Source organism: Daktulosphaira vitifoliae, unplaced genomic scaffold (assembly GCF_025091365.1).
Source record: "Daktulosphaira vitifoliae isolate Bord-2020 unplaced genomic scaffold, ASM2509136v1 Scaffold_3, whole genome shotgun sequence".
In the NCBI taxonomy this organism is placed as follows: domain Eukaryota; kingdom Metazoa; phylum Arthropoda; class Insecta; order Hemiptera; family Phylloxeridae; genus Daktulosphaira; species Daktulosphaira vitifoliae.
In genome coordinates, this window is record NW_026099574.1 from 36,230,511 (window position 1) to 36,251,663 (window position 21,153).

At 25.1% G+C, this 21,153-nt stretch overlaps 1 protein-coding gene across 2 annotated transcripts; it reads right to left on the bottom strand.

The window, feature by feature from the left end:
- Positions 1-3,957: 3,957 nt before the first annotated feature.
- On the bottom strand, positions 3,958-21,122 carry LOC126901824 (U4/U6.U5 tri-snRNP-associated protein 2-like). Of its 2 annotated transcripts, XM_050678633.1 has the most exons (9): positions 20,737-21,075; positions 12,377-12,526; positions 12,132-12,245; positions 10,850-11,251; positions 9,592-9,878; positions 9,368-9,496; positions 9,246-9,307; positions 8,954-9,176; positions 3,958-4,117 (listed from the first exon to the last, which is right to left on the bottom strand). In XM_050678633.1, exons 1-9 carry the CDS (start codon positions 20,858-20,860, stop codon positions 4,091-4,093), a joined length of 1,518 nt encoding a protein of 505 aa, XP_050534590.1. In that variant the 5' UTR covers positions 20,861-21,075; the 3' UTR covers positions 3,958-4,090. The 2 variants fall into 2 exon arrangements, with proteins under 2 accessions (XP_050534590.1, XP_050534589.1); XM_050678632.1 differs by lacking the exons at positions 3,958-4,117; positions 8,954-9,176; positions 9,246-9,307; ... (3 more) ...; positions 12,132-12,245; positions 12,377-12,526 and adding an exon at positions 14,816-18,132 and having other exon boundaries at positions 20,737-21,122.
- Positions 21,123-21,153: the final 31 nt, after the last annotated feature.

The window sequence follows — 21,153 nt, forward strand, 5'->3', positions numbered from 1 at the left end:
CTAGCCAGCGTTAAGAAGTTTTGTTGTAAAAACCCATAGTATAACTAATTATAGTTTATTCAATTTTCACCTGAAATGCATGAAAGTTTTTAAGTGAATAATAGTTTTTAGTTATTTAATCATGGATATTTGATATATTTGAAATATGTTTTTGTAAAACACTAGAGTTTAAACTAAATATTTATATTAATATTTATGCTGCATATTCTCATAGCACCATTATTTCGATATTTTTTAACTGAAAATTTGTTTTATATAATTATCAAAAATGTATAATTTATTAATAAAATAATTTTTGTCTAAAGAATAAGTAGATACAGTTTTTTTTTTAATTAATTTACATTATTACTTTAATTTACATTATACCTGATAACTTCAGGGTCGTAAAATCCATTAAATACTATAGTCTTTAAGGTCTTAAAATTTTATTTTCTAGTGATCGTATTTACTCATTTTTTTAATAGTACTATTTTCTGAGGTAGAAATCGAAAAAAATGGCTATTAATTCTACAATTAGAGTCTAGGGCTTACGAATAGCTTAAATTAGTCCTGATTATCTTTCTGGTAAAGATGGTCATACTTTTTTCGTGGCTTCATTGAAATTCAACAGTCTAAAACATTTTTATTACAACACATGATTGTACTACTTTTTATAGCAAGAAATAACTAATATAATGGATTTTTCAAAATCTGTAAACTTTAAAATATAAGTTGTGTCATGTTTTCAATATGTATAAGTACTATAATTATAGCATAGTAAAATTGACACTCATTACGTGGAAGTTACATTACATTGTTGTTTTTAAAAATTAACATGATAAGCAGTTTTTATTTTTCTTAAATCTAATTTTGTGTTTATTTTGTATTATAGAATTTAGGCCACTATCCTTTTCTATTTTTTTCTTTAACATTCTGCTTTATTAAGATATCTAAAGTAAATCTTTGAAACTGGTTATTATTTTATTATAATTATCTTTTTGGAATCCGACGCAATCTTAGTTGTCAATGCTATTGGATAACAAATTAGTTAATGATTCCTTAATGGATAACTAGTGACCCGTGTAGCGCTGAGCATAAACATTATCATTTGAATTTTCAAGTATTACTTTTTTATGATAATTTTGATTAGTACAATTCATTTTATAAATAGGATTATATATACAAGAAGATGGTCTGTATCAAAAGTACCCTAAGACCTTAAAAAATTATACAATTTATAGTGGATTTTGTTTTTTTTATAGTAATTCTTAACATTAAAATTTTACCAGGATGAGGTGTGAAAAGTAATATACCATCTTATAAATATTTGTATATAATCACAAATATAATTTTTCAAAATTGTTGTGGGTGCTTTTAAGAACAAAAAAAGTACAACATTATTAATTTTTAAATAGGTATACCTCAGTATTAAAAGATGAGTTATTCTATTAATGCAGTAAAATTGTTATATCTTATATATTTAATATGACGAATATTTAGTACTCACAAAAGAGAGTATCTTATGATATGTTATTCATAAAATTCAACTCTATTATTATTAATTTAATATATTTAAATATTTTTTATACACAAAAAAATCTATGTTTAATTTAGTTAATAATGTTATTAACTCATAATATTCTCAAAAATAGCTGTTTTTTATGTTCATGAATTTTATTTATTCTACTATAAACCATATGATTTTTAATTTAAATAAATACCTTGAAATTGGATGTTATAATAATCAAAGATAGATGAAAAACAAACATTTTTTTGTTAAATTTGTTTACTTTACTTTCATTTGAATAAATATTATTTTTAAAATTTCATAAAATCGCCAAGTTTTAAAAATAATATAAACGTTTGATAATTTAAATTCATCACGCTATCAAGAATAACCTTCTCTTTAGCACATAGCCATTGCTTTAATACATATTTATCGATTTGAATTTTAAGCATATTGTGTTAAATGGATGTTTGCAAGGTATCGAATGTTTATGTTAAAACAAAATAAATGCGAAGTGTGCACATTAGTATCGAATTTATTAATAACAATTGTATTAAAATAATATTGAACAAAATTCACACTTATCGTCTGGAGGACAAATTTAATAGAAACAAGACTATCTTCTTGGATTGATTTCAATTTAATATAGAGTGAATTCAAAAGCAAGGGTTTTATAATCCCCTAAATTTAGTATACTATATTCTCGATAAAATTTTTTTTTAATTGGGTTGGAAGTCTACTTCTCTACATTATAAATAGAATTTTTTCTTAACCACTCAAAAAATTGAAGAGAGATACTATAGATATCTCAAAAACTAGAGCGATGTAAAAAATCTGAAGCCAGATTAGGATTTAGCGTTAAAGTTCCTTATAGGATTCATCTAAATATTGTAGACAGCAATATCGCTGTTGTCTTGTGTAATTTATAAGTCACATATATTTATTACAATGAGAAACGGCTGAAGACCATTTGAACACCGATAACACTTTATGAGAACGGATGTCGTTAGCCTTATTTAGTTGTTTTTCAAGAAATAATGGACCAAGAAAGTAACGGTTGCCTTTCTTTTATATTAATTCCATCGAAGTTATAACGATTATTAAAGTTATATGGTTAGTTAAGTGTAAAACATATACTTTACGTAACAAAACCTATATTAATACTTTATTCATAGTTTTCAATACGAAACGATAATTAAAAGTATAATATTTATCCATACGAACTGTAACAGATAGTAAGCTTTTTTTAAATTATTATTCATAAAAAAATCACTGTCATAATTAAAAGTTATATTTAGTAAAAATGGTTATGTGACTTAATGTTACAAGTAATACTTAGTATACTTGGAATCTTTGCGACAACCAAGCGCCCACACACTCATTCGGCGTCAAAAATGTATAAATTATGACTGTAAGTTTTTAACGTGTTAACAGGAGCGTTTCCCACTAGTAATGGCGTTATGATTAACGATACAATTTATTGACAAGCACGTAGCAAGAAATTTTTCACTAGCGCTCAACAATTTTTGGCTCTAGTATGATTTACCGTATTTTTTTTTTTACAAAATCTCACAACATTTTTTTGAACAAGGTCTCATGATTTTAAGCGATGGACCTATGTTTTATTAATAGTGTAATAATCAGGGTCGTTCTTGAGATTTGCAAGGCTCTAGTCAAAAATGATTTTAATTAATTGAATTAAAAAATTGATTAATTTGATGATTTTAATTTAAAATTAAAATTTTTTTATCTATATGTAAAATAATACTTTATATTTTATGAATTGTTGCTTTGAGTATTAGATTATTATTTTATTCTAAACGCCTGTAAACTATTTAGATATATAATTTCCACTGAAATAAATGAAGCAAAATTAAAAATTATTTTTGGGTTAAATGCAATTTTTTTAATCTAGATGTAATAAGTTTTAAACATTATAGAGAACCTTTTTTATCAATACAACCTTTTAAATTAATGAAATATTTACAAAAATTTAACATTTTAATGTAATTATTAATGAAGTACAAACTGATATTTGATTTCTAAGAAGGAATATCATTATTTTACAATTTTGTGTGTTATTTTTTATCAAAACTATATATTTGGGTTGATGAAACATTTGCTGGTTTTCTCAATAGTGTTAATTTCAATATTATTGGTTTACATGATTCAATGATTTATTTTTGAAATTATAAAATACCAGTATGTTTAAGGATACTATAATAAAAAGAGTATTATATTTTAATTCAATTTTAGAGCTTATTAAATGCATTTTTTACTTGATTCTTTATACGTATTACAGTTTTTAAGTAAGTGGCTTTATAGTTTATTTAGAATCTTTTAATTGCTTCAGTATTTATGGTTCTATAATAAAAATTACATAATATTCAAATTAATTATACAAATATATAAAATAATGTGAATATTATTAAATAAATAAAATTAATTTGAAGAAATAAAACTAATAAAAATACTTAAAGCATTAAGTTGATTTTTTACTAAATAGTAGTGTAAATTAACATAAATAATCATTATTTATTGTTGCTAAAAAAAAAATCCTCAAAAATTATACATGTTAGAATTTATGGAATTTTGTAATTTTTTTCAGCTATCAGTCTTCAGTTTGTAGATCTAAAAAAAGAAATCAATAGTTTAATAAGAAAAATATTTAATGATAATAGTTATTCATAAAAAAATTTTATAGTTAAATAAATATAGTGATTAATGTTACATTCTGTAATGTATTAAAAAACAATTAATTATAAAATACATATGAAAAAATCAAGTACAGTAAAGATCCAATGAAGTCGAGTTGACATTTTTTAGATTATTATTGATTGATATGCAATAGTGATTAAATAATTTTTGTAAAAAGCTTCGATGTAGCAAAAAAATTGGTTTGCTTTCAAAATTAGGACCAGCGACAAAACCTTATGAAATTATGTCCATTGACACAGTGGGAGGTTTTGGAGGTAATAGGTCATCAAAAAAGTATTTACATATTTTAGTAGATCATTTCTCGAGATATGCATTTATTTTAACTTCAAAAGGGCAAAGTGCTAAAGATTTTATCAAATTAGTCGATTTGGTGGCAAGACAGCACCAAATAAAAATGGTTTTGGCGGATCAATATACAGGCATTAAATCCAAAGAAGTCAAAGATTATATGAAATCAAAGAATATAATATTAATATTTAAATCAGTTGATTGCCCAGAATCAAATGGATTAAATGAAAGACTAAACCAAACATTGGTAAACAGAATAAGATGTAAAATTAATAGTGGAGAAAAAAAAGCATGGTCTAAGATAGCGGAGGAATGTGTAGAGGAATACAACAATACAACACAGTGTAACAAAATTTTCACCGTCTTATCTATATTTTGGTGTAAAGTCTTATATAGTACCAAATGAACTTCAAGAAAAAACTTTTAATTTAGAAAAAGATAGAGAACAAGCCAAAATAAATTCTAATAAAAATTATGAAAAAAATAAAAAAAGAGTAGACAAAACAAGAAAAGAATATACATTTAAAGAAAATGAGTTAGTATACATAGAAAATGGCAACAAAATGAATAGGAACAAGTTGGATGAAGTTAGAAGAGGTCCTTTCCGAATAATAAAACAAACATCAAATTCAATATATGAGATAGATGAAAAAAAAAAAAATTGTTTCCATAGTAATAAATTAATTCCAGCACAAAATTTTAGTACATAAACTGGAGTTTATGTCTGGAGGAGGGGAGGTATAACAGTGGCGGCACTGTTTATATGGACACTGTTATCACTGTTGTAATTTATATAATCATACAGATTTAATGTGTAAAATCTATGGTAACATTTTTAATAATTAATAATTATATTTATTTTATATAATAAGTTTTAAATTATCGATTCTTTATTGTTTATTGTTTATGTGTGTATTTGTTATACAATTTAGTATTAATAAAAAACTTTATTGTAGAATCGATCAACTTATTATTGAACAAAATTACATCCATCAAAAGTTACATGATTTTCGATTTAGAGGCTGATAACTTATAGAAGACCAGTCTTTGAACGACTTTTTAATCGTACAGTACAAAAAAAATTTAATTGGTTTTAATTTTTAATGTTGTAAATGTTCGTTACAAAGCAAAACATTTTAAAATAATTCAATTTTTCTGAAAATTGTATAATTTTTTTGTTTTAAGAAATTCCTAAAAATTGAGATTTTGGATAGTTTTTCTTTTTTTATCAATAAGTACTAGTATTTATAAATTTTTTAAATATTAAATAATAATTCAATGTATATTTAAAAAAGTTGTTTTTTTTTAAACATTGTGAAAAATTAAAAAGAAAAAAATGTCAACATCATTTTTAAACCCTCACAGAACCTTAGTTAATGATCTAATTTTCAAAACAAGTATTTCGTCAACAAGTCAAGTATTTGAAGTAGGGGTAGGTCAAATTATCGGAAGCTATTCTATTATTAGATATAATTTACAACTAATTGGTCAAATTTGGTTGTATAATTAAAAAAAGTCATACAATTTAAATAAAATGGAGATNTACAACTAATTGGTCAAATTTGGTTGTATAATTAAAAAAAGTCATACAATTTAAATAAAATGGAGATAATTTTTTTTGGAAGGCCTATAGTTTCTATACAGTGATCTGTTTATCATAACCCCAATCAATTAATCACAAAATAATTATAATATTATAATATTAATAATACATTTTTTGACTATTTTTAGTTACATATACTTGACGTAGATACTATAGCAACTAATTACTTAGTATCATCTCCTTTTATAATTTGTAGGGATGTTAACTTTTTAAATGGCAATTAATAAATTAGTTAAATAGCAACTAATTTATAAAATACTGAATGATCTAATTAACAAAACAATGTTTCGATAACAAATTTTGAATCAGTACTAAGAAGTTATGGTTATTTTAAATTAGAGATGGAGGAATTGCGGGTATGACTTTAAATTGTGGTACATTTTTCTATAGCACTCATTAATGCATACAAATGTTAATAACTTCTAACTTACTGGTCCAAAAACTATTTTTATCCATCACTTTTTTTAAATAAAGATCATTCCCTATTTTATAAGCTACTAGTTAAACACACATATTTAAGTTGCTATTTAAAAAGTCGACACTACCATAAGTATGCAAAGCTAAAAATTAATCGGTAGCTAATAATTTAAAAAATATATGTAATTAAAACAAACAAATTTTCTCAGTTTTATATTTTATTTGCAAGTAATTGAGTAGTATATGATAAATGGATCATGTGTTTAATCTTCTTTTTCATATTGGAATTAATATTTATATGGAATACTCAAACTTAGTCAATAACTAATAATTATTATAATTTAATAAATAAAAAAACTTTTAAACTCCCCTTCATAATTGAATTAAAAGAATTTATATGAACAAAATGTTATCGGCTCATTTTATAATTAGATAGTATGAAGCCAAATAAATCATGAGAATCTATAAAATAATAAATTTGTTTAATCTTTTAAGCATTAAGGATAACCCAATTATCTGATGATTTTTGGTTTATTCCTTTATTCAATAAATTATTGATTTATGAAATAATGTTTAATTTATTTAAATAATGTTTAAATAAAATTTATCTTGTTACCAAAAAGTTTTGTAATCTTAATTTATAAAAAATTCATGAAAAAAAAAAAGGAACATTACACAGCTTATAAGAAAAATACAGTCAATTTAGAAACCATACAAGTAATATTTTTACAAAACATGATATAATTATTACTAAAAGGAAAAAATTATTAATCTAATACAAATAGTATAAAATAATAAATATGATTTTAAAAGTTAACTATTGAGCTTTTATAATGATTAATATTACTTTTTCAACATTCTTAGAGAAACAACATAAGTCAACACAAGTAAAATTTAAATAAAATTATTAGAAGTAATTATTTTCGTACAGAACAAATTTGGTATTAAATATTTTAAAATAAACATTGTTTATTGCATCCAAATACAAAAACAACTATAATAGGTTTTAATTATTTAAAAATCGATAAATTTTTCTAGTTCATTTATAATAATGTTATTTATCAATAGAGAAATATTTGTTCTCCTTAAAACATGATTGAAATATAATAATAATAAATGTCCTATGTGATCATATAATATTACGGTAGCTATAATAATATAAGTAGCCGTGTAATGTGTATATTATAACATTGCAGTTATTATAACTATATCATATATACATATGAATTGGAGATAATAAACTATAAAATAAAACCCAATTTAATCACTGAAACAATTCTATAAGTACATTTTTTATAGTGAAGTATATATTATCAAATGGTACTAATATGAACATGCATGTGATGTTTGATTAGGGTAAATTTTTGCCCAACCTCCTCCGAGTGGTTTCGGGATTTTTTTTTTTTGACATAAGTCAATACTTAATTTTAAAAATTATTTAATATTTTACTTCTAGGAAAAATTGTATAATATATAAATGTATTTATACAAAGGGTATACAATCTTAAAAGAACGAATATTTTACATATGAAGTCACTATTGACAATAATAAGACAATAATAATAAAATCTATATGTTATTCAATCTATGTTTTAAGTAAATAATTAAAATATTATTTAATTTACCAGGATTATAATTGTAAAACAAAAATATAAATTTTAACAATTTAAAAAAAATAATAATTTTTTTCTCAACGTTATTTTTTGTTGAAAAAATTGTTATTATTTCAATCTTTGAGCAAGTTGGGACAAATTATTAATAAAATATTGTATGAGTACATGCAGGTGATCAATTTATTTATAACCAGAAGATTTCTTCTAAGATAATAAATTTTTTTTTTTTGCTTAATATAGTACTATTCATTTCTTGATTTATAAGTAGTTAAATATTCTTTAAGTACATCCCTTATCTCTTATAAGGGCACTAACTTTGTTTTTAGTTATATTATACATATTTTACTAGTTTAAATATTACAAAATTATTAAACTAAGAAAATGACTAGTCAATAACAACTTTTGAACTAGTATTTCAAAAGTTATTAAAATTTTTAAACATAGAAGGGAAATATGAAGGAAAGTGTTACAGCATATGAGTAGGTTACTTGTTTTTTAAATAAAATTTATCTAATAGTAATAATAATAAAAATATTTTAATTAGGTATAAGGTATATTTTTTCAATTTATTTAATAAATTTACAAAACTAACATTTTTTTAATTTTAGTTATAGTTTCAATTGAGAAGATATCTTCAAAAATAAGAAAAAAAATGACCAAAAATGAAATATAGCCCTGATTAAGGAGAATGTCATAACCCCCTAATTTCCCATAAATTTATTGTGGTATTACGACCGATAAAGAAATAATAAATAATAAAACTAAATTTAATTACTGTTTATAGAATACCTCTATTATATTTAAATAAAACTATACTAAATAATTTACCTGAATATATGCTTCTGTTAAAGTAATCATTTGTGGAAGTATATCCGTAACATGTAAATCTTGCATTTCATACCATTTACTATTGCCTTGTTTAAGGACATGTACACGATAAGTACCTTTATTTGGTTCTCCATCATGTACAATATTAGCAATCAAATCATATGACGTGTTTTTGTGTTTAGCTTTTATTTCAGGAGTTAAAATATCACCAAAATCAACATTCCTAAGATTAAATTGTATTATAAAATATAAAATAATTTAAAGAAAGAATAAAAATTAATTATATGTTTACTTTACTGGGAAGTTAACTATAGTGGGATTTTTCTCAACAAAAAATGTGTTTTTTGTAAATCTCTAAAAAAAAATCAAATACTTAATAAGACTCTAATGTTTTACATTGTCATCAAAAAGTACCTTGATGTATAAAATAAGATATGGTGGAAGTTGTGTGATTTCAAATCGCTTCATAAAGTTTTCTTTATATGTTTTGTATTCTTTTTCACTTTCATTATTGAATTTAGTTAAAAGTGAATACAAACTAACCTGAATAAATCAATAAATAAAAAAATGATACTAAAGATTTTGATTTAAATATAATAATGATAATGGTAATAATGAAGTATTATAACAATTTATACCTGAGGTATAATATTTTCCATAACTTCATCTTTAAATAATGGTGGAGGTGGCAGATCACAAGTTAAATACAAGAATGGTGATTCAGTTATATGCTCAGCATATTCATCTGTGCACAATAGACTGAATCGTTGTTTTTCATCCAATTCAACAGGAGGTATTTTACGAGTCTTAACACGCATACTACCCATAAATGTTTTATAGACAATACTAGAAGTACGACTTTTTTTACCATTAAGAGCTCTATGCAGTGAATTTAAAAACCATGACAAAAAATCAATTGGATCCCCTGAAATAAAGAATTGTAAAATATTTTAATTTCAATTAGTTGTAAATAACTAAATCCTAATAGTTTAACCAACCATTGGAACAGTTAGTATGAAAATTAAAAGTGCACAAGCTCCCATTGTGGTATTTGCTTATTAGTGAGGTAGCCCTCACAAATAAGCTGTACTTTTGGAGGTAATAGAGAAAGCAAAGCAATGTAGTAAAGCAACTATAATTGAAAAATTGGATATTAACATAGTTACTAAATCAATAAATATATAATTTAAAATAATAAATTTAAAAATCAGTAAACTCCATAGGTGAAAATGAGGCAAATTATTTGAGAACCTAATATTTGTTCATAGAAATATAGCGTGATGGGCTTCATCCCACCACTAGTGTATTCTTTGCTTTTTACATAAATGATTAAGAATATCAATGTTGATTACAATTTTAAAACAAATACTTTTTGATTTACAAGCATTTTAATACATAGAGTGGGTGAAGCTCGTATTGATGTATGTACATTCATACATCTATTCTTACACGCTCCATAGTAATTCTATATATTAAAATGCTAGTAACACAATGAGTACTTATCCTAAAATTGTTATCAATGCATCTTAATATTTGTCAGAAAATAAAAGGCTATCTAAAAAATTTGTTTTAACTCTTTTTTTTTTTATTATAATTCAATAATAAAGAATATGCTTTAAACATAGTTTAAGAAGGCAAGATTGTTGAAAAAAAAAATTTCAACAAAATGATAATTTTATCAAAAGTTGTAGACTAAGATAACTCTATATTATATTATTAAAAATTTTATAAATTTAAAATTTTTGGAAACTATATCAAAGAAATATTTTAAAATCATTTTTAACGTATAACTGCGTTAATGAAATTTTTTTTGGATGAGAGGCCACTAAACCTCACCATTTTCGTCAAAGGTACACTCCCTAAAATAATTGATATAATGTGTAAGAAAACAATCACCTTGTTCAGTAAATTGAAATTTTTTTCCACTCCACAGTACTACTGCTTGTAACATTTCATGAGGGGAAACATGAGCTTTAAAATTTCTAGGATTCCATAATTTTCTCATCAATTCACCAAATCTTTGGACTAATAAGAATATATTGTCACCAGGAGGTCTTTTTATTTTAGCATAATTTTTTTCATCCAAGAAATAATCTCTCAAAGGAGTCACATTTGATAATGCTTGTAAAATGACATTACAATAATCATTTGCCTTAATATTATTTAATCCAACAATTCCAGGTAAATACAAAGTTCCATCTATAGCTCGTGATAATTTATTACTTTTATCCAATTCTGAGATATGTCGAGAAGTAAAAGTTGGATTCAAAACATATTTGATATCATCAAGAGAAGAATCTAAAAAATAAAAAAGAAGTTTTATTAAACTTATCAATTTAATATTAATTATAAGCGTAAAAAATCTTATTGTAGAATAATATCCAAACTAAATAGCCAGTTTTTGAAAATTTAATTTTAATATTAAATTTTTTTTGATGAATATTTTAGATAAAATGGTTAGTCATAATTAATAGATAGACATAATTATGTGAAATTATTGCAATAATTTAAGGTTTTATATGAAAATAAGTCAAATAAGCAGGACAATAAAACATTATGAATAACACTAAAATTAATATTAAAATAAATTATTTTTCCAAAATGTAATCAATGAATAAAAACCAAAAATATCAGATGTAAAATATTGTTAAATGTAATATAATTTATAATGTAAAACAATATTAAAATTTTATTTTATTAAAATAAAAATAAAATTATTTCAAATTTTATAGTAAAAGAAAATAATTCACATAAGAAAAAAGTAGTTATTTTCTCATATTAAAAACTGTTTATGAAGATGAATTATTATTTGAACCCCTTTAATGTTAAATGTAATAATGTAGTAACATTAAAACAATAAACAAAAAAGACTTTTAACTCAAACTTTTTCTAATAGGCAATGTTTTATAATATGTAAATTTTTTTTTTTTTAATAATTTTTATAATAAATTATATTTCTTTAATAATAATAATAATAATAAAAATGTACTATATTATTTTATAATTAATATCTATTAATGCTATTCCTGCAAATTACAAAGAGCTTGAAGTGCTTAGTTTCAAGAACTTTTACAGAACATTTTTTTTATTTTTGCCTACTTAATTTTTTTATAATAGAACGACTATTTAAACCAACTTCTGAATAAGAATATAAGTGGAAAAATATTTTTAAACTGACCAACTATTTCATAGTTATCTGGTAAACAGTAGAACTTCAAAGTTTGTAAATTTAAAAACACATGATGACTTTCAGCTACACTATGAGTATAAGCATGTGTATTGGTACCACGACCTGTAAAGTTTTAACAGACTAATTAGTAATATTTGAAAACTATTTAAATGATGTGATTATCTTTATCTTTTTTATATGTTAGTTGGTGGTATTTAAATTTTAAGTAATTATAGCAAGTATATTGTTATTACCTTGAAAATATTTACCGCATACTAAGCAAGCATAGACATTGATACGAGATAGTGACACTGAGCATAGTTTTTCAAAATCAAAATCCAGTAATTGGCGATTGATGGTGTCCAAGTATGGGCATAAACGATTTACTTTTTTTGTCCATTTTCCTTCAAAAAAAAAAAAAATGTTATTATGTACTTTACAATTTATTGCAATAAAAGATATATCTGTTTCCAAATAACAAATTAAACTTAAATTAGGTTTTGGTATTCAACAAGTTTTCCAAATAATCAAATACATTTAAGAATTTTCAATAATATTTTAACAATATTTATATTTTGATTTATACTACATAGGTCGTGTGTTTAAGTTTAGAATTAAAATAATGTTAGCTAATGTAGATTTTACTTTATTTTCCATACTCTGTATATTTAATTATGATAAGCTGCATGTGACATAATAATAAAAAAAGAGATAATGAATAATTTAAGTTTTAAAACTAGGGAAAAAATTTAATAGTAAATTTTCAACAATTGCATCTTTACTGAGGATAAAAAAAATTATAAATAGATTTTAATTTTTATTAATTTCTTAAATTTTTTAGAGGAAAAATAATTAAATATTTTATGAGATAAGATTATGGTCTTTTTTGTTTCAAATATATTTGTAAATTATAAGTATTTTTTTAAATATTATTAAAAGTTATACACCAATGTATATAAAATTATATAAGTCAGTATAAACAACAAATATTAAAAACTAATTTTTTTAACATTGATACAATTGAACCAATATATTAAAATACTCTAATTAGTTAGCCTAATTATTAAGTTTAAGAAATTCAGAGAGTAAGAAAAAGTTTCCATTGTTCTCATTTTTTATAACAACAAACCTATTTATTTACTTAATGAACACTATGTATAATGTGATTATATGGATCAACCTAAAAATAATATCCTGCATTTTTTTATTAAAAACTACAAAAATCTATTAGTTATTTTATTACAACTATATAAAACAATATTAATCTTTACTATAAAAAATTGTGTAATAATAAGTAACTTAATATTTAAACTTATATAATAACCTATCAATTACTCATAATGATTTTTAATTAACAAAATTTAAGATGGTTTAGGAGTTCAGCCCTTTCCTTTGAAATTTTTAAGTAGGTATATAAATTATTATAACAAATATTACAAACCCGGCTCGAAAATTGATCCTGAATACGTGCTTGATTGAACATGTTTACTAACAATTACATTACAAAAATGGTGATTCTTACGAGTAAGCAAATATCAGCATTTAATTTGCCGATATTCTCTGTGTATTTTTATGCATTTTCTGACTTTTTGTTATAGATACAAATTTCATAAGTAATTCGTTTCCAAATAAAATATACCATACAAATTATTTGATGCTATGCAAATTTTTATACTTCTTTAAATTATATTGACAGTAACTATCAAATTTCAATGACTGTTATTGAAATTTGATTAATTGGTTTAATATTATACCAAAACATTTTTACATGTCTATAACATTAACGAAATCAATTAAAATTTATTTGATTAATTATGTTATTGGATTACTGATTATAACTTTTTTTGTATTACTTAATAGTGAACAATTAACCACCACGTCAACAAATAAATCATTCAAATATATGAAATTTTATCATGAAAAAATTAATTCCTTAATATACAAACTCAAATTTATAAAATTAATCTCTTCGTGAAATTATAAAGTTTGAATTTTGAGTTAACAAACTACTAAATAACAGTATCAAAATAAAAAACGATTATAAATTTTATTACATACAAATGTACAAAAAGCAATTGGTAAAATAAATATAGGTAATTAAAATATCAAAAAGAGCAGATTGTCAAGCAAAAAATAAAATGCACATCAAATCTCTTTTACGACCTTGTACTAACTAAATACTGTACTAATATTTCAGATCGCTTTGTATTTGTTCGCCTTTTTACAAACAATTAAATTGATTAGTTATACTCGTGGACAACTACAGTAAAAACAAACAATGTTTTATCATCAATAAAATTCATTTATTTGTATTGTTTGGTCCAAAGACATAAAATAGTTGTACACAAATTTTAACAGCATAAAATATATTATTTACATACATAATTTATACACGCTAGTATACCTAACTAATGAACGGTAAAAATTAAAATTTTTTTCTGCAACAATATAGTCTTTATGGCAGCAACGACAACTATAATTCAAAATTACATAAAATACAGTTTTCAAAAATAATAATACATGACAACGAGTTGGATACACAATAATAATAAATATGAATATAATTAAAATTTTTAACTTAATATGCATAAAATGATTTATCACTAATGGTAATAACACAATATATTTCTTATATCCAAAATATACTTTAAATAAACACTTTTCCAAATTAACTCTCTTTCATTCTCTTAAAAAAGAGAATGAGCCCTTAATCAATCGAGGAGTGATTGGTCGTCTGGGGGCTGGCCCGAAGGGTCTGTTTGTTGATTGATCACATTATCAAAGAAAGTGATTACTTGATTAAGTGACAGCGAATTATGTAATGTTTCTAAAGGTCTAATTGGTGGTACACCATCACAGCCAATAATAGAACCAGCGTAACTGGACGGCCCAGTCATTAGATCATGCAAGTCTGAGGTACTAGACGAGCCACTAATAACGGCTGTACTGAATAAGCTACTAGTTGGCGGTGAAGCAGAAAAAAGGTGCGAGAAGTAACTATGTCGTTTTGCAGTGGCATTTTGTGGCTGACAAAATTTAAACTTTGGGGGTCCGTCACATGTGTCATCTTCCGAAAATATTTGCTGTTCTGGAGTATCTTTTTTATTTTCATCTTCAGTAATAGAAAACCGACTATGATCTTCTTCTTCATTTTGCGGTTCAGTCACTGAAAACCTACTATGACCCTCATCTTCGTCTAGAGAATCATCTTCTTCGTAATCTTTTTGTTTTGCTTTGAAATTACCACCTGTTTGAGGTCGAAATCCAGGTCCAGGTGGTAGATTTTTGCGTACACAGCAATTTACACCTGGACTGAAATGCAATTCAACGTGAAATCGTTCTTCGGACGTTACGTCTTTAGTAGGATCTTCATACAACATAATTACAATCTGAGTCATATAATTAAGTTCTGATACGATACTAACGTATTCCATGGCACGGCGCCATTGTTCATCGTTATTGACGTCGAGGAGGCCGCCAAATCGAAGTATTGACAGAAGTGAGTGAATATGACTTTCACTGGTGAAGTATAGCCGAGATCTAACGTGCCGTCTGGGACTTAGAACTCCGTACGAGTATGTAGGATTCAATCGGTTGACAGTTTCGTCATCTTCGGCCTCTTCACATGGTTCCTCGACATTGCGTTGTAAATCTGATTTAAGTTTGCGTAACAACGGTGTACATATTCCCTGACTAATGGTCACTTTTTCAGTGACATCAAGACCATACTCCTGAGGAATAACAATATCGGCCAGATATTTAGCATAAGTATATAATTCCTCAGCTTCTTCAAATTGTAACGTTCTCTGATTGTGTTGCAAGTCATATTTGATGCAATCATATATATCTGGTATTTTTGAAATATCAAATTTTTTGTTTTTCGTGTAAAAATCTTTTTCGATTTTTGACCACCGTTGGCCCATAAGTTCCCATGTCTCACCATGGTATAATACTGTGTCTGCTTTCTTAGGATCGTCCTTTTTAGATTCTACTACAGCTACCAGCTTTTGAATCAGCTCTTGTACAATTTCACAGCATTGTACAGGATTTTTTACGTAGTCTATTGCTTCATCGATACTAATAGCATGACACGGATTTATCATGGAACGATCTTCCGCAGTAAATTCACGGTCATTTTGCATCAAACGATGAAGCTGTTCTTTTGTCATATTTTGTTGCTCACTGGAATCGTGATCGTTGTCAAGCAATCCATTAGTATTAGCGCTCTTAACCATCTGAACTAAAATAGGTGTTAATTCACCTTCAAGTGCTAGTAGCCCTTTTGCAAACGCCGCTGCTGTCATTTGTACTCTACCTTCATCGCTGGCATATATTTTTAAATCGTGTCTAAACGTTGAATGTAATCTTAACAAACCTAGCCCCTGAGTGTCAGAATTTCTACCCTGCCCTCCAGGATACATGCATCTAAAAATCTGACCAAGCTTTTCAGCTTGCACGCGTCCAGCTGGAGTTAATTCACCTCCCCATTTCAGTATTAATACTAAAGAGGGATCTTGTTTGAAATCTACAGACTGTTCTTTTCTGGGTCGTCCGTGCGGTTGATATTTCATTTGTACTTTTCGATTAATTCCAGAAAAGTGACCATACATTTCTAAAACGCTTTTTAATTGTTCTAATTTTCTTTTTTTTTCTTCTAATTCTTGATTGGCTGCGTTTTGTTCTATCTCTTCTAATAATGCTCTAGCAATGTCTAATACTTCTTGTAATTGTTTAGGATGTTTGAGTTTAACTTCTCCCTTAGTTTTACCTCCATACCTTTCAAAAACGTCAAAAAACTTGGAATGTCTTACTTCAACCTTCATTTTCTGTTTGGGCGTTCGATCGCCGTGTCTGATTACAGCTACTACACATCGGAGCTCCATCATCTTACCTACAGTTGTTGGCACTATGGGTGGATCATCTAACTGGAAAGGAACTGACCATGGAATGTGAAGAGTTGGTGCAAGTTCTCTTAGAATCATATTGCCTAATATTTTAGCACAATCGTCATAGTATTTATTTGAATTCTTTACAAAACTGAAACCATTAACATCACAAACGAATGACTTTCCATTTGCTCGCAGTAAATCAAAACCACAAACTGTTTGCTTAAATGCAAGACATACTTTACGAGATATCATTTTTTCTGAATTGCTAAGAATAATAGGATACCTAATTTCTTTACCTTCAGCGTCTCTTTCAACTTTACCATCTAAAGCTGGCGACTTTCGAGCTTCTGCATGTGCATAATCAGGCCCTACTGTATAAACTTTAACATCAGTACCATCAGTTGGCATAAAATCTTCATAAATAAAGGAACCGGTCTTTCGAACTCTAGATTCAGGTGAATACACACTACTACGACTGCCTATTTTTCGAAATAATCGTTGACTACCTCCTCCTGCTGAAGTGGGATAGTAAATATAAATATTATGATCCTCAGCTGATACTGGTTTTTCGACAAATGGTTTGTTAAACACTACTCCATTTATTTCAACATGATCTTCTGATTCAATGAGCTCATGCAAATTAGGATCCTGTGATTCTCTATCTAAAACAGCATATCTAGGAATTAAAATTCCTTCAGACTCCAAAATTGAATAAACTTGTCTTCTATCTTGTAAAGCAAATTGAGTAGGTAGATGATTAATAACTAGAGGATTTCTCAGCTCAGCATACCTAATAGCTTTTTCTAATGGAAAACCTTTAGAATGGAAAGAAATAAGACAATCACAAATAGGCCATTCTTCGATAGGTTTTAAAAGTAGCTCTTCTTCAAATACAATCATTTTGAGGTACTCGAATTCAGCAAGTCTGTTGAGAATTTCTTTCATTGGTTTTGAAAAACTTTTTTTTTTCATTGCACAAATACCAACTATTACTTGTTTTCGATCTGTTGTTAATGATGCTTCCATTAGTTCGTCTTCTTCAAGTGGTTTCATTGGTTCGAAATGTTCAACTAGAATAGTTGGTTGCGTTTTGCAAAGTTCTTGATACCCTTGCTCCATCTCTATATAGGACCACCAAAACTAGTGTTAATCGCCGAGTAGTAAACTTAAATTATTTGATTAAAATTCAATCATTTTTACAGTCTAATAGGATGTAAAAAGCAACTAAAAGAAGCATATATTTACAATAATATAAGCAAAACCTATGAATACATTTTTTAAGTAACTAATTTAAACTAGACTATACACTTATCAGACTTTGANTATTTTTTAAGTAACTAACTAGACTATACACTTATCAGACCTTGAACGTCATTAAATTTTAATTTACAAAAGTTAAATTGAATAAAAAAAAAACAAGTAAAACTACATCTTTTTTTTGTTAAAAAACAAGGAGAATTAAGCCAATGGTAAACAATATTTATTGTCTCATTAGATATTTAAAAAAACAACTATTAGTAGAAGTATCAGCATAATTTATATTAAAATTGTACTCTATGTGATTTTGTAATTAGATTGACAAAACAGTGCAATGATGATAATAACAGCTACATGGATTTAATATTATATATTAAATAAAAAACTATTTTTATGATAGTAAAAGTATAATCTTTACACTACACTTTTTATTAAATTATAAATACTGAATTAGGTATTATAAATTAAATCTCATTAATTAATAAAAAAATAATTTCAAAGTAAAAATTAAATAAAATATTATAAAAAATTCTTAAAATGTGACTATTAAGGCATAACTATTATAATGTCAACTCACTTTTTTTGCAATAAAAATATTGAAAACAACATATTGGTATCAATCTAGTTAATGTACATTTAATAAAATTAATACACTTTAATTATGTTTAAAATTCCAAAAATAGAAAATAAAAATAGTAGTAAGGATAATAAGACAATAGGTTAGGTAAGTTAGTACAAAGTATATAATTATAATGACAAATTATTACATGAACAAATAAATATGATGAACCACACAAAGCAGAAAGCACTATGCATATGTGTCTCATAATTAAAAATCAAAAACAACCATATGCTTCAACAGCAGAGAGCATGCATCATCTATTAATATCACGTCAAAAATAATTAAGATGGCATACAAATAAACAGCTTGAATATAGTAAATAAAATGATAATTAATCACACTTAGTGATTCCCAAATTAAGATTATACGTTATAACATACAATTATAGTATTCAATTTATTAAATAAACGCAATACTAAAAAAAATTTGTTATTTTAAAATTCTTATCAATAATTTTTATCCATCTAAATTTTTAAAATTGACATTTTCAAAATTAAAATGTTTAATATATTAATTAATTAAATTATTAATTTTTATAACTTAAAGGCTTCAACCACAATGTTGTTAGCATAAATAGTTTAGATTTATTAATTTTTAATGAAACTTATTTTTTCAAAAATTAAAACTAATTATAAACTAGAAATTTAAATAAAAATATGTTTTTTATTTAATCAAGAAAATTTAAGTTTCATGATAATATCTTACACTAAACAAGATAGCAATATACAAATAAAATAAATAATATCTTGCTTATTGATATTTTTGGTCTACTTTTAATAACATTTTCAACAAAAATTTTTCATAATATTTTTAAGTCAACAAATATTATGTATGTAACAATGATTAGAAGAAGTGTAAATGATTAATTATCGTAATTTCTACACTTATATTTCACAGACAAATAACAAATGTATAAATTTCAATAAAGTAGTATATAAATTAAATAATTAAATTATGTACATTTTTACATAGCAATACATTTATATTGTTAGAAAACATAATTAAAAATTATTTTTATTCATAATTCAATAACTTTGTGATATATTGTAAAATAATTTAATTATTACAAATTAAAATACAAATATATTTATAACAAATTAAATGGAACTTGTTTGATAATTTTTTTTTAACGCTTTATAAGCCCATTAATGACCATAACGGTCCCCCCAATGGAGGAGGTTTCTAAACCATTGATACTCCAGGACAGGTAGTTAATCCGAAGCTGGAAAGAGGGATGATGACTCCAATTACCAAACTGATCTCTCGTTCGGCAAATAAAGCAGTCCTTGACCGAGTTTCAAACTAGAGACAGTGCGCGTCAAGCACTGCTGCATTACCAACATGGCCACATTGACCCTGATTGTTTAATAATACTAACTTTTATTTTTTTTTTTTTGAATAAGTAACAGAATATTTCTCATTTTTTATAATTAATTAAGTTTTGTAATATCATAACTATTAAAAAATTTACTTAAAAATTCAAGTTTAATATAATAAGTTCAAAGAAATCAATATCATATAGCAAGTAATCTTTCACTGTAACAAATACTTTAAAAAATCATACTTTTCCATGACAAATGAGAGAAGAACAATTGAAACACATCAACAACATAAAATCATTAAAATCTAGGACAGTGAATTATATAAATATAATTCATAAAAATATCAAGCCCTAATTAATAGCTAAAAATCTTACTTCAATTACAATTTATTACAGACTTAAACACAAACCATCAGACAATCATGCGTTAAGACTAAATTTAGTTATGTATAAATAATAAGTTAGCCAAATATGATCATACAAAAAAATTTTTTTTTAATGTTGGTAAAAGCATTTAATAATTACCTGAATTATTAGTATCGTCTTCATCTTCTTTAGCATTGTCAATATCTGTGTGCGTTTCATTCCATTTTCTTTTGCCATTAGGTTTGCTATCATCTATGGCTGTTGTCGGGTTAAACGAAGCCATTTACTCCTGAAATGTTCAACAAGCAATACAAAAAATTATTTATTAAGAAACACCAAATCAGCAAAATTTAATGTTTGCCGTTGCCGAAATTTTGAATTTTTAACATTCGTAATTTAATTCTAATCACAGGTTTTTTCTGTTAGCCGCAACTACGAAAATTAATAAACAAAACGCCTATCGGACGACTGATAAAATAAAAACTTAGGCTCTATAACTTATAAGTGAGAGTGAGACAGGATATCATACAACTTATCAGTTAGAATAATAGCTACGGAGGGCTATACGAATCATAT